At 36.7% G+C, this 15535-nt stretch overlaps 1 protein-coding gene and 1 pseudogene across 1 annotated transcript; both read right to left on the bottom strand.

Moving 5' to 3' along the window:
• Window positions 1-204: 204 nt before the first annotated feature.
• LOC100818547 (receptor like protein kinase S.2) lies at window positions 205-3445 on the bottom strand. The gene has a single exon (XM_003520358.4). The coding sequence runs from the start codon at window positions 3283-3285 to the stop codon at window positions 721-723; it is 2565 nt and encodes an 854-aa protein (XP_003520406.2). The 5' UTR covers window positions 3286-3445; the 3' UTR covers window positions 205-720.
• A 9979-nt stretch (window positions 3446-13424) lies between these two features.
• LOC100818011 (60S ribosomal protein L10-like) lies at window positions 13425-15063 on the bottom strand (annotated as a pseudogene).
• Between the last annotated feature and the right edge of the window lie 472 nt (window positions 15064-15535).

The raw sequence follows: 15535 nt of genomic DNA, 5'->3' as shown, positions 1-15535 counted from the left end.
TTGCTTTGACTTCCCTTCTGTTAAACGTCCTCACAGAAGAAATGGATTGGTTCAAGAATAGGAAGGTCACTTTTATGATTCATCCCATTTCAGTTTCATAAAAAAAAAAACTGGTTTGATTTGGATGAATATAATTGCACAAGGAGAGTTACACTGCATATAACACTGTTTGATGTTACATTGTGTTGAATGTGTATAACCTTGAATTTGCTCAAACCAGAATCTTTTCCTCCATTCTCTTGAAATTTTAATTATGGCAAAATTGTATGCAATATGTTCTTGACATTGAAAAATATGGATGTGTCTAAATATGTATATATAATAACTATAAAGTATAGAATAAGTCCTGCTTTAGCAGAAAAATACACTAATGCATTAACCTTCTCTCTCTTATATACAATCAAGCATAGCTAAAAAGTAACAAGCTTAAAAATACCCAAAGCACAAATTATAAAAAAAAAAAAAAAAAAACTCTCTATGTTACAAACCAGCTTTCTCTAAGTTACTTATCATCATATATGTTACAACCATCCCAGATTTTCCCCTTCTGTTTGGTTTGGGTTGATCAGATTGACCCGCACCCATGACCACCCCAATGAAAAATAGCCAAAGCACAAAGATACAATGTAAAATAATAAAACTCTTATATTACAAACAAGGTTTCTCTATGTTACAAACCATTATTTCCCATTTTGTTCCTTCATTTTCTTATGCAACTTTTCATTGTATTCCTAGAGCTTGGATTCTCTTAACCAGTGACAAAGAGCAAGCATTTCTTTCTCTCCAATCTTCCCTGCTCTCCATGTTCTCCCCCATGATTAATTTGTCATTGCCATCAAGAATGCTTACTATCTTCCTAGTACTAGGTCTTAATTTTGGGTCAGAACTGGTGCATGCAACTCCTAAGCTTACCAATCTCATTAGTTCCTTGTAATTGTACTCTCCATTTAGTCCTATATCTGCTAGTTCCTCAAGTGGTCTCTTTCTCATCTCAAATTCATGAACCTTCTTTACCAATAGCACCTCAGGTTGCCTAAAATCCACAGCCTTAAGTCCACTTACAATCTCAAGCACCACAACACCAAAACTATAAACATCAGCAGCTGTGGTTGCCTCTCCGGATTCCACATATTCCGGTGACATGTAGCCGAAAATCCCGCAAACCGACTTGCTCCTGGTGGTGATTACATGATGTCCATGCTCATTCCTTGACAAAAACTCAGCCAGAGCAAAACTACCTAATCTTGGGGTCATGTCAGGTTCAAGAGTCACTGCTGAAGAGGTTATGTTCCTGTGAATGACTTGTTCATCCCATTCCTCATGCAGATAGAGAAGAGCAGATGCAAGTGATTTCACTATGTTATACCTATGATGCCATTTGAGGACAGAATTACCATTTTTAGTAGCATTGTTATGATGGTGAAGTTGGTGACTAAGAAATCTGCTAGCTGAGTAATCATACACCACAAGCATCTCTCCTTGCTCAGTGCACCACCCTCTAAGCTGCACCAAATTCCTGTGGCGAAGTTTTGCCAAGTTCCTTAGCTCATTGGAGAATCTTTGGCGCAATGCAGGGCATGTCTTCAAGCCAAGGCGTTTCACCATGACATGGTAGTGGCCATCAAGGATGCCATGGTATGCAGTTCCAAAGTCAAGCTCAGCCACCCTTTGGGACTCTGAGAAGTTACCCGTGGCTGAAACAATCTCCTTGTATGGTATCTCCCTAGGTGCTTCAACAAATGATGGCTGATGATGCATCACTCTCTTGCTACTCTTAGAAGAGCTAGTTCCACTGTTTCTGTGTTCAGCTTCAGCAGTTACATATATAGTCTCTCCTGTGGCTGTGACAAATTTGGAATTGGAATTAGTATGATTGCTAGTGCTAGTAGCAATTTCTGTTCCTGAGCTTGTGCCAGTGCCTTTTGTGCTGTTTGGACTAGTCTCAGAAGAGGAAGACAAAGAGATGTACATAGGATGGCAGTGAAATGAAGGGAGTGTTGGCAACTTGTTTGACACGTCAGAAAGTGCCTCCACAATCCACTTCATGCTTGGCCTTAATTGAGGGTCATGGAGTGTGCACAAGAGGCTTATGTGAATCAAATGCTCCATTTCAAAAACCTTGTAGGAACCATCTGTTACCCTTGTGTCCACAGCAGCAACAAGCCTTCCTTCATCACTAAGCCTTCTGATCCAATCAAGCAAGATGATTTTCTCATCAGAGTATGTGAGATCAATAGCCCTTCTTCCAGAAACCACCTCCAACACAACAATCCCAAAGCTGAACACATCAGATTTTGAGGTAGCAATGCTCCTTCTCTGGAAGCTCTCAGGGGGCAAGTAACCAATTGTGCCACCAATCCTTGTTGTCTCACTCAGTCTGAAATGCTCAAACTTTCTTGATGTTGATTCTTTCCTTGTCTCATACTCATACTCAAGCTCATGCTCAAGCCACCTTGCCAAGCCAAAGTCCCCCAACCTAGCATTGTAATGAGAATCAAGCATCACATTGCTGGTCTTCACATCCCTGTGGATGATTTGAGTCTCCAACTGCTCATGCAAATAGTGCAATGCACATGCCAAACCCTTCACAATCTTCCCACGCCTCACCCATCCTAGTGGCTCCTCCTTCATGTTCTTTCGAAACAGAACACGGTCAAGGCTCAAATTAGGCATGTAATCATACACAAGGTAGAGTTGATCCTCAAAAACACACCAACCCCTCAAGGGGACAAGGTTCTTGTGGCGAAGGTGTGCCACTGCTGCAAGTTCTGCAGCAAAAGTCTTCTCAAATTGACCACCTTTCCCTGCCAAGCAACACTTCACAGCCACCACTGTTCCATCACTAGGCATAACAGCTTTGTACACTTTGCCAAACCCTCCACTTCCTAGAACCTCCTCCTCAGAGAAACCCCTTGATCCTATGTAGAGCTCAGCATAGCTGAAAATCCTTGGATGATTAATGTTGCTGTCCTTTCCAATCATGGAAGATAGTTGCACACCCTCCATGTCATGAAACACAACACAAGAACTCTTGATCTGCTTGGTTTTTCTTCTTGTCCCATGTTGGCATAGGTTGTTCCACCACTTTGTCTCACACAACCTAGTCAAAGAACCATGAAGAAGGGTAGCAACAACATGGCCTCCACAACATGCACCTTGAGGGTGTTGTTTTCTGGACTTAACTTTTTTTTGTGACCCTTTAATATTTGTTTGTGGAGTTGCATGAAGTGGCTCTAGTTTATCATAATCTGAGGGCATGATAAGGCACAGGTGAGTGAGCTGCATAGTTTTTGTGTTGTGATAATGAATTAATATTGAAAGCAAAAGCAATTAGGACATGGAGATGATGATGGCAATGAATTATGTTATGGCATTAATGTTAATGGTGTGAATATGATGAAATTAAAGATATTGGAAGTTTGGGTATTTGATGATGATGGCAATGGCATTGTTAATGGGACGTGTATGGGATTATTCAACGCGTTAAGTTTGCACGGTTGAAATATTGAGTGCAACCATTTGCCAAATTCGAACCTACCACCACCTCTGATATGACGTCGCCAAAATCATTATTCTTTTGTAATTCTTTTGTTTTGTGTCTGTTGCGTGCTACCACAGGACTTTTTTGTTTTTAGGCTACATTGTTTCTGTTTTAAATTAAGGGAGATCTTTATAATATTAAACGCGAGCCATCATCACCAACATCACCAACACAGATGATAGGTTCATAAATAATTATGTTCCTTAAATATGTTTATAAGGTTGAATTTTCTGATCCTATGGTTAGTTAGAAAAAACTTGATTAAAAGAAATAAAACTTATTTCAGTGATTTTTACAACTAGAAGATTGATATTGGGTGAATAATATTAAAAATATTATAACTAATGCATAAATTTGACGTTGTGATTATGTTATTTGAGTTAATTATTAGGTTACATGCTTGTACTAGCTTTACATTAAATATTTTGTATGTTGAGCTAAGTTCCTATAAAGATGACATAACTAAGAATTAGTCTTTGCATGAAAAAGAAGCTAAATAAATTGTTTGGTTTGAAAAAAATGTTTTTTTTATTTTATTTATTTATTTATTTTGTTTCTTGTTTGTTGATGTTTGTACAGGAAAAAAGAGTAAAAATAGAAAATAAAAACAAAAACAATAAAAAAAGCCTTTTTCCACAATTTTCTATACAAGCATATGAAAATAGAGAACAAGATAAAAATGAAAAATGAAAATAGAAAACACTTTGTTAAACCAAAGAACCTTAAGTTTTAGCTCTATACAAAGACGGATAGAGATTCAAACTTAAGTTTTTCATAATTGAAGATTAAGAAACTGTAATAATAGGAACCAATGTTTACTAAAAATTAAGGGAGCATAATCCTTTTTTTCACATGAGAGGACTTAATTAATATCTATTTTGTAAAACGGATTTACCAAGTTGGTTAAACAGAGTTGAACTAGTTTTTGGAACACTTAATTAACGAACGAATAATTCAGGACAAAAGTAAAAGGTTCTGAACATGCAAGATATTCTTATGAAAAGTAAAAGTTAATATAAAGGAGAAAGAAAAGTATCAATGAAAATGATGAAGCAACAGAAAAAACTAACATTAGTTTTGGCTGTATGTCAACGGAAGTCTTTGTCAGCTGCTTAAAAAAACAGGTATATAAACCTTTTTCCCAAATTATATAAAAAGGAAAAAAAAAAACAAGATACCGTACTTTAATATTTATATAAAAATTATAGGTTGTTCACGCATCTGTTTTCACGATTTGGTTTTTCATTGAAAATCATGAGCTTGTTTGCGTAACTTTTGGAAAAACTCAGTTGCCATGTGTTATTTGTTTCAGTTTTAAATTACGGGATTTTTTTTATGTTTTTAAAAATAATATTTATTTTTAAAATAAAATAATTCAAATATGAATTAATTTTTTTTATGTTCTTTTGTTTCCTTTTGAGAATTTTTCTTTTGTTTTACTTTAAAAAAATAAAAAAATTTAAAATGATCACAAATGAACATGTCATTAGTAAATAACTAAATATATATATAAAACCCATTTTGAGACCATATTTTCGGACTAATAACTTAATGATTAAGCTTCTTTCCTTAATATCTAATATCAGAGGTTAAAATTTAGTACTCTAGAGGATGGCCGGCGTGCAACTCTAGATCTTAACAAAGAAGAAAGATTTTTCGTTGTAAGATAAAAATTTATAAAACAGGAAATGGAAAAAATATGAATGAAAATGATGAAAAATCAGAAAAATTACGTCAGTGTTGACTATATACATCAAGGGATGTCTTAATCTTTTTTTTTATCATAAAAAGTTGGAATAAATTAGATTTCGAAGGCTCACCAATAATTGTTTATAAATATACTTACATCATAAAAGTATTCACATTAAGAGAAAAACAGATACTTTTGGTGTATGTAAAAAGAAAAAAAAAAATATCTAGATTGCTCACAGGTTATCTTTTTCTTTTTGAATAGTTATTTTTTTGTGTAAAAAACAGAAGGTTTTCTTTTTCTTTTTGAATAGTTATTTACGGCTATTACTTTTGTATGAAGATGAACATTTTGAAAAATATAAATTTGTCACTGAATTTATTTAAACTCTTTATGTACAACACAATTTTTTATACATCTTTTTTGTGCATATATGAATATGATGTGCATTAACATTTTACAAAGAATAACTTTATTTATATTTAAATTTTCTATAATATTTTTATAGAGAAATCAAAAGTGTAAAAATTGTAATTTAATCACAAATTATCATGTATGATAAATTTATTAACTTTTATAATAATTATTTAAAAATTTATATGAATAATAATTTTTGAATAATTCACAATCTAATTTTTTTACACTGAAAATGCATAGTGATTAAGTTTTTTTTACACCAAGTTCTTTTTATGTTTTCCATCATATTATCATACATTTTTTATTTCTTTTTATTATAAATTATACGAGTGTTTTGAATTGAGCATGAACAGGATTTTTTTTATAATTTAATAAAAATAAAAAGTATCTGTTTGAACATGGGTACTGGCCGTCCGAACAAAAGTTTTACTTTACTTTAATAATTAAATAAATTTCCTATCAACTCAACAAAAGATAAGTGTACAACCGTTTGGTTGAATTTAGGACAACTCCTGTAATCAGTGAATTTAGACCAACCCCAGTACACACTTACCTAAAAATTAAAATTAAAGCAGGTCTAAATCAGATTAGAATCATATCAACCAACCATGGAAAATATCGAACAAAACCACCCACAACTAGCAGTTTAGTTAGTTTACTTAACCTGCTTCCACCAAGTGTAGTTTCAACTGCTTAATACAATCATGTATTAAGAAATTGAAATGTTAAAAACAATAAATAGGATAAAGGTAGGTGGGGGGTGTAAACATTGTTGAAAAAGAATAGTAAATACAACTTTAATCCCTTTAAATATTTTGATTTTCAATTTAATCTCCCATTTTTTAAAGAAAATACAATTTAGTTCTCATAAAAAATCTTTTCCGTGATATTTCATTTATGATGTTTATTAAGTATCTATCTACATGTCTCTTGAGAATGATGAATCAAATAAGAACGCATAACATTCAGAAAAATTAAATGGGAAAATTCATGATGTTTAGAGAAACTAATAAAAAAAAAAACCTGTGATAATTAGAAGAATCAAAATGACAAGCAAAAGCCACTGTAATCTTACTCCTTAGTTGAGGCTTTTATTTGAATTGAGAGGTACTGCAATTTTTCCTTCTCATGTTGAGGGATTTTCCTTTTAAAAATTCTTGGTGTTATTTTTTTTTTTTTTTTATCTATTTTCTTATTGTCCATTTTATAGACCACATGATAACAGAGCTCTAGGAAACCCAAATACACAATCATCGACATATTTACAAATTAATGAGGCTTCAGATCTACAGTCAACTTATAAATATTTATGATAGAAACAATGATAATAATTCATCATTACCAGGACAGTTAATTCATCATACCTCTAGTGGTCCCAGAATTTGGAAAGTATACTCCAGAAGGGGTAAAAAAGGGATTTAAGGCTCAGTTAGTTAGCATTCAAGAGGTGGCACGAAAGAGGGGGGCAGTACGTTTCCACAATATAAGGAACAGTCAGTAGAGAGAATAGGGGGGGGGGGAATTTGGCAGTTAGATCTAGAAGGAATGAAGAGGATATTCTAGTATCCTATAGGAGCGTAGCTTTGGGCCCATTTTGGGATTGACACATTCCATTCTCTGTACACGTTTCCATTTTTCATCAATAAAGCTATCTTTTCTCATATTTTCATAACCATTTTACTGCTACATTGATTATTGTTCTGTTAGTTCGTATCAAATTGGTCCGACTTGCCGGATTCATCATTCCCAGAACCAGTGAATGCCCCCGAAGAAGGTTAAGATGGATGCGAAGGTAGCGGCATTAGAAGGAGAGATGTCGGAGGTAAAGTCGACGTTAAAAGACGTTCAGAATGCGGTGAAGACTAGCCATGAAAGTCTCATGGCCATGTTTGAGCGGTGTCTAGGGAAGGCGATGCTGGAAGGAGAAGGTAGTGCGAGTGGGAAGGGGAATTCCTCCGGATCCGGGCTTCATAACCTCAGTCGTGATGCATTGACAGATTTTCGTCAATCCATAAAAAAGGTAGAGCTACCGTCCTTCAACGGCGAAGATCCCGCTGGGTGGATTTCATGTGCGGAGGTGTATTTCCGTGTTCAGGGGACGCTACCGGAGTTGAAAGTGAGTCTAGCTCAGTTATGTATGGAGGGAGCTACGATTCATTTCTTCAATTCTCTGGTCGGAGAAGATGAAGGCTTGTCGTGGGAGAAGTTGAAGGAATCACTGTTGGCCAGATATGGGGGTCATGGCGACGGTGACGTATATGAACAATTAACAGGGCTTAAACAGAGTGGGACGGTGGAAGAATATATCACCGAATTTGAGTATCTCATGGCTTAGATTCCGAAATTGCCTGATAAGCAATTTTTGGGGTATTTTCTTCATGGGTTGAAGGCAGAGATTAAAGGACGAGTTCGCAGTTTCGTAGCTATGGGGGAAATGAGTCGCGCAAGGTTGTTACAGGTGACGCGTGCAGTAGAGAAGGAGGTCTGTGGAGAAAATGGGTCGTCTAGTAGGAGAGGGCTCAGATTTGGAAGCGGGTCACACCAACCCGGAACTCATGGAGAGGGTCGAGGACTTTCGGATTGGGTTTTAGTGAAGAATAGAGAAGGTGGAATGAATGGGGTTTCTAAAAGTAATCCTATTGGGCCTAGAGATGAAAGAGCGGCCCATGGCGATAAGAGAAGGTATGGGCCTCGTGATCGTGGGTTTCAACACTTATCTTATCAGGAATTGATGGATAGGAAACAAAAGGGGCTTTGCTTCAAATGTAAGGGGTCTTTCTCTCCTACACATCAATGTCCCGATAAACACCTTCGGATCCTTCTTGTTGATGATAATTATACGGAGGAGTTAGAGGGCCAAGTTCTGGCGATCGAAGTGAATGAGGCGGAGGACGATGAGATGGGAGAGATGAGTCTGATGCATTTGGATCAGATGGCTAATCACGCTCCCCAAGTTATACGTTTCCAAGGTGAGATCAAAGGAGTTCCAGTGCTGGTGTTGGTAGACAGCGGGGCGACACATAACTTCATCTCTCAGAAGTTGGTAAGCAAGATGGATTGGCCCATGGAGGAGACTTCACAAATGCGAATCAGGTTGGGTGATGGGTTTCAAACCATGACACGAGGAGTTTGCAGAGGGGTGGAATTGAAGATTGGAGGATTCGGAATTCAAGCAGATATGCATATGTTTGAGTTAGGGGGAATTGATGTTGTGTTGGGAATAGAGTGGCTGAACACTCTTGGAGATATGGTTATGAATTGGAAGAAGCAACTCATGAGTTTTTGGAGTAATAAAGAGTGGGTTACATTACAGGGCTTAGGGAGCACCAAAGAAACCATGGTGGCTCTGCAGAGTATTTTGGTGAAGCCTGAGCAGTGGAGAGAGAGGAAGTTAGGGAGTATAGAGAAACAGGAGAGTGGAGCAAAGGAGAGCCATTTGTCTCAACTACATAAGGAAAGGTTAGGTCAGTTATTACACAATTCTGTTTCGGTGTTTGCAGAGCCTAAGGGGCTACCTCCAATCAGAGACAAGGAACATACCATTCAGCTAGTCGAAGGAGCAAGTCCGGTGAATGTAAGGCCCTATAGGTATCCTCATCATCACAAAGATGAGATTGAGAAACAAATCAAAGAGATGCTGGCTACAGGAATAATCAGGAACATCACCGGCTCTTTCTCTAGTCTGGTAATATTGGTGAAGAAGAAGGACAGTTCGTGGCGAATGTGCATAGATTACAGGGCCTTAAACAAGGTAACCATCCCGGATAAGTTCCCAATACCGGTTATAGAAGAGTTGTTAGACGAGTTGCACGGTGCTAGATTCTTTTCCAAATTGGACTTGAAATCGGGATATCATCAAGTAAGGGTCAAAGAAGAAGATGTATACAAGACAGCCTTTCGTACTCATGAGGGGCACTATGAATTCCTAGTAATGCCTTTTGGCCTTATGAATGCACCTTCCACATTCCAAAGCCTCATGAACGAAGTGTTTAAACCCATGCTTAGAAAATACGTGTTGGTGTTCTTCGATGATATCTTAGTATACAGTGCTGATTGGGAGTCCCATTTGCAACATTTACAAACGGTGTTGCAAGTTTTAGAGGACAATGGATTAGTAGCAAACAAGAAAAAGTGCTTATTTGCTCAGAAAACCATTGAATATTTGGGGCATGTCATATCCCAAGAGGGAGTCGTTGTGGATCCTAATAAGGTAGTCAGTGTGACCCAATGGCCTACACCTAAGAATGTGAAGGGAGTTAGAGGTTTCTTAGGGCTGACTGGGTACTACAGAAAATTTATCAAAGACTATGGCAGGATAGCTAAACCGTTAACGGAGTTAACAAAGAAAGACGAGTTTAAGTGGGGGAATGAAACTCAAAGAGCTTTTGAAGAATTGAAAGAGAAGCTCACTACAACACCTGTCCTGGCTCTACCTGACTTTAGTAAGACATTTGTAATTGAGTGTGATGCCTCTAGGAGTGGTATAGGGGCAATTCTATTGCAAGACAAACGACCGATAGCTTACTTTAGTAAGGCATTGGGAGTACAAAATCTGTCCAAGTCGGCATATGAGAAAGAGCTTATGGCATTGGGCTTGGCTATACAACATTGGAGACCTTACCTCATTGGCAGGAAATTTATTGTGTCCACTGACCAAAAAAGCTTGAAGCAACTGTTGCAGCAGAGAATATCCACTGCAGAGCAGCAAAACTGGGCTGCAAAACTACTTGGTTATGACTTTGAGGTTGTTTATAAGCAAGGCAAACTGAATAGAGGAGCGGATGCCTTGTCCAGAATGCACGAAGGAATGGAGTTGAGGAGTATTACCTCTTTTCTGCAGTGGGATCAGACACAATTAATGAAGGAGGAGGTGCAGAATGATGAGGAATTACAGAAAGTAATAGTTGAACTATCACATGATCCGGTTTCCCGACCTGGATATGTCTACAAACAGGGAGTTTTACTGTATGATGGGAGACTAGTCCTTTCAAGACATTCAGCCATGATTCCTACATTATTGAAAGAGTTCCATAGTACTCCACAAGGAGGGCATTCGGGTTTCTACAAGACATATAGAAGGTTGGCGGCAAATGTTTATTGGGTGGGAATGAAGGGAGTAGTGCAGGAATTTGTTAGAAGTTGTGATGTGTGCCAAAGGCGAAAATATTTAGCGTCTTCACCAGGGGGCTTGCTGCAGCCTCTGCCCATACCTGAACGCATTTGGGAAGACATTTCTATGGATTTCATCACCGGCTTGCCGAAATCCAAGGGGTATGAAGCCATTTTTGTAGTAGTAGATAGGTTGTCTAAATATTGTCACTTCATTCCTCTTAAACATTCGTATACTGCTAGAAGTTTGGTTGAGATTTTTAGTAAGGAAGTAGTCAAGTTGCATGGGATACCCATGTCTATAGTGAGTGATAGAGATCCCATTTTCATGAGTAATTTTTGGAGAGAATTGTTTAAGGCCCAGGGAACTCAACTCAAGATGAGCTCGTCCTATCACCCGGAATCCGATGGCCAAACAGAGGTAGTTAACCGGTGTTTAGAGACGTACCTTAGATGCTTCATCTCTGATCAGCCCAAGACTTGGATGTCATGGCTACATTGGGCTGAATACTGGTTCAATACGTCATTTCACACTACTACAGAGTACACCCCTTTTGAACTAGTCTATGGTAGACCTCCTCCTGTGATGAGTAGATGGGTTCAAGGGGAAACAAGGGTTGAAGCAGTACAAAGGGACTTAATAGAACGGGATGAGGCAATCAGACAGTTGAGAAGCCATTTGCTCAGAGCACAAGATAGACTGAAGGCTCAGGCTGATAAGAAGAGAAGTGATAGGAGTTTTGAAATAGGAGAATGGGTCTTTGTTAAGTTGAGAGCACATAGGCAAAATTCTGTGGTTACCCGAATTAATGATAAACTTGCTGCTAGATATTATGGACCTTACCCTATTACAGAGAGAATTGGAGCTGTCGCCTACAAATTGAGATTACCAACAAATTCCAGAGTTCATCCTGTGTTTCATGTTTCATTATTAAAAAAAGCCGTGGGACAGTACCATGAGAATGAATAGCTGCCAAACCTTATGGCAGGAGAGCAGGAAGAAGAGTTTGAACCTGAAGCGGTGCTGGCTGTGAGGAGGGTACAGAAGCAGGGTGAAGAGGTGAAACAATTACTTATCCATTGGAAGGGGAAGACAGTAGAGGAAGCTACTTGGGAGGACTATGTCATGTTCAAAAGTCAATTTCCTCAATTCAACCTTGAGGACAAGGTTGCAGCTGAAGAGGGGAGTATTGATAGAAACAATGATAATAATTCATCATTACTAGGACAGTTAATTCATCATACCTCTAGTGGTCCCAGAGTTTGGAAAGTATACTCCAGAAGGGGTAAAAAAGGGATTTAAGGCTCATTTAGTTAGCAATCAGGAGGTGGCACGAAAGAGGGGGGCAGTACGTTTCCTCAATATAAGGAACAATCAGTAGAGAGAATATGGGGGGAATTTGACAGTTAGATCTAGAGGGAATGAAGAGGATATTCTAGTATTCTATAGGAGTGTAGCTCTGGGCCCATTTTGGGATTGACACATTCCATTCTCTGTACACGTTTCCATTTTTCATCAATAAAGCTATCTTTCCTCATATTTTCATAACCGTTTTACTGCTACATTGATTATTGTTCTGTTAGTTCGTATCAATTTACCTATCCAAGCATTTTCCATCGATTTCCAAATGCTTATTTTCTATTGAAGCAACACAAAGTTCAAACCAATTGCAGAAAATAAAGACAGGTATATATAAAATCTGGATCCAAGGGGTAAATTACCATTGAAATAGTTTAGTTGCAGGAAATGACGGTAACTTATGATGAAACATGGTACAACTTGTCAACAAAACTCAGTTAGCAATCAGTGGAGCTATAGCAAAATTCAATCAAGCACAAACCCGGGCTAAGCAAATCTCTTTTATTATGTAGTTGCTACTAGTTCATGTTCAGGATATAACCCTATCAGTTCAAAATTTACAACTGAAGAAATAACAATTAAACACCAAACTAGCCACCACATCCACAGCCACAGGGTGAGAAAATTTAAAATTTCCTTCATTACTTTTTTCTACTACTTAAATTGTTAAAAAAACTATCCTTTTACAACCATAGCCAATAAGGCACCCTTCCAAAGATATCCTCTAAAGCCCTTGAATTTCCCCAGGAAACAAACAAAGCTATGAGTGGCTAATTAAGCAATCCTTTTCCAGTTCCAACTCAGTGCTTCTAGAGATTCACTCGAAAAAGGCCCATTTTCAGAGTCAACATTAAATTTTCATTTTTTGAGAGAAAACAAAAACCACAAATTACAGTGCAAAATAACTAGGGAAAATATGTCATTGTCATTCAGTTACAAAAAAATGGAAATAGAAAATAAACACAACACATTCAGTTTCTCTAAGAAATGTTCAGTTTTGGGGTCAAATGTGAATTATCTGTCATCACCATGACACATATCCTTCCACAGTTCCGCATAATGACAAGATAATGATCACAAGAAATTATAACTGCAGCACAGCTATAAAACAAGGGTTCTAAAGATTTAACAACAGAGCAGTAAGGTGGAGAAAGAAATAATCCACATCATTGATGTTTAGAGTTAATAATAAGAAATTTAACATTCTGTGATCACTAATAAAACAGTATTAAGTATGCGACCAAATGGTAAGCAACAATCCAATATAAAATCCTAAAGAGAAGGAATAAAAGTGAACAATAACAACATATAAGATTACTATTATCCATTCAAAGTGGTTCAGAAAATAAAAAGAAAATTAACTCAACTTTGTTTAAAATAATGTGCAGACAAAAACAATAAACTCAAAATTTGATCCAAAGTCTAATATTTCTGAGTAATAAACACACTATGCAGTAGCCCTAGACAAAAAGGCTCTTCCTGGTTGGCAGTTAGCCAATGGTCCATGGCACCCAAGAAGCTGCAAAATCACAAAACAGAACATGTGAATTTAGAAGGACAATTACACACACTAATAGTAACCAACAAAAGGTAACCAATTGAAGACAAAAGGCAAATTTCATTCAGAAACACAGTTCAATACATTCCCCAAGATGCAAGTTAACAAGTAAAAACGCCCTCAGCATGATTAAATCTATGTGCCATACAGTTTCAATCACAGTATATTGCATTGTCAAGCAGCTCCACATTACCTTGGCATTCACACCATCAGGCATAATCCTGTACTCTGACTTTAACTTCAAAAAATCATTAAGGCCAAACTAGGTGAACCCCGTAAGCAAGAATTTAAAAGAATAATACCTAGAGTTAAAACCATGCACAAAAGAAAAAGGTGCAAATCTATCGATAATAAATACAAGTTACTTTTCATAATTCAAATTGAACTACTGTGGACAAGTTAGTAGCCATGTCCAGATACATACCACTTCATGCTAACTATAATCTTTTGGCATCCGGGGAACTTAAACTTAGCTCGATGAGGGCCTCTTGTGCATGATGGCTGTTGCAGTCCATACGGCGGACAGAAAGGAGGACCTGGCCAATAGCCACTGTAGCACAAGTACCCAGCGGCTTTCCAAATTCACCTCGCATCCCGGTCTGGAGCGTATCGGCTCTGGCACATGAAAGCATTTTGTTGATCCTAAGAACATGGAAGTGATGCAGCCTGACTCTCAAGTGGAATGCATCCCTTTCCAGCGAATTTCGTCATGTACTTGTTGCAAGCAATCCTGGCAGCCTCCAGCGCCTCACTCAAGACATTCTACTTCTCCCAACTAACCAAATGCACACAGAAAGGAAACTCATCAACACCTTTCTTCTTCATGCCAACATCATAAATCCTGATCTTGGGATCAGGAACACCGTGGCAAAACCGCGATTTCTGGTATGGTTTGTTTTTAATTTGTCGGCAACATCTTGCAGGTCCTAAATCAAACACTATAATTAATAACCATTCATGATTGTCAAATCCAGTTCTATAATTACAATAAAAAAAATAACACATTCAACAAATCATGAGATAGTAATTTGAGACAAAATAGATAACAAATTTTCCAATAAAATGAAATCACACAGCTCAAGGTTATTTCAAATAAAACCTAGTTTTACATTCAATTTGCAGCAACCACAAACTAACAATACATATCAGCAGCATATTCCATTTTCTTAAAAAATTTCAAAAAAATTCTTCAAGAAATCGAACGAAAAATTACGAAAGAGAAAGGTGGTAATTGCTTACTTCTTCCATGGCTGTGTCTGGGTTGAGGCAGAAACTAACCCTAGAAACGGGAAAGCCGGAAAGAAAGAGGATTTTATTTATTTTAGTTTAGTTTATTTTTTATTTTATAGGTTTAATTGTGAATTTTATTCAACTTGTTAATTTTTTTTTCGAATTTTACTCTTAATAAATTAATTGAATGTATTTTACTTCCAATTTTTTAAAAAAATTATGAACTTTATCATCTTTCATTTTACTTTTAACTTATATTTTTTTATCCTCAACTTTTTTATTTTTTGACAAATTTTGTACTTAACTTTTTTTGACAATTTTTTTCCTAATTTTTTATTTTTTGGAAAATTTTACTTCAACTTTTGTATTTATTAATGGATAAATTATTATGGATAAAATATGCAAGTTTCCTAATAGTACCAAAAATTAAAAAATTAGAATAAGAAATGCAATTAAGCCTAATTAAAAAGCTTAGGTTTAGTCTATGTTTTTAAAAATAAAATATAATTCTAAAGAAAAACAACAAAGTTGGCAGCAATAATGAATTTGGTTTTTAATTTTTAGAGCAAATTACATAAATATCCTTGTTTAGGACTTATTACAAGTGCACCCTTATACAAACCTCCCCTA

The sequence above is a fragment of the Glycine max genome, chromosome 3 (assembly GCF_000004515.6).
Source record: "Glycine max cultivar Williams 82 chromosome 3, Glycine_max_v4.0, whole genome shotgun sequence".
In the NCBI taxonomy this organism is placed as follows: Eukaryota; Viridiplantae; Streptophyta; class Magnoliopsida; order Fabales; family Fabaceae; genus Glycine; species Glycine max.
This window is presented reverse-complemented; position numbering and strand designations above follow the sequence as displayed.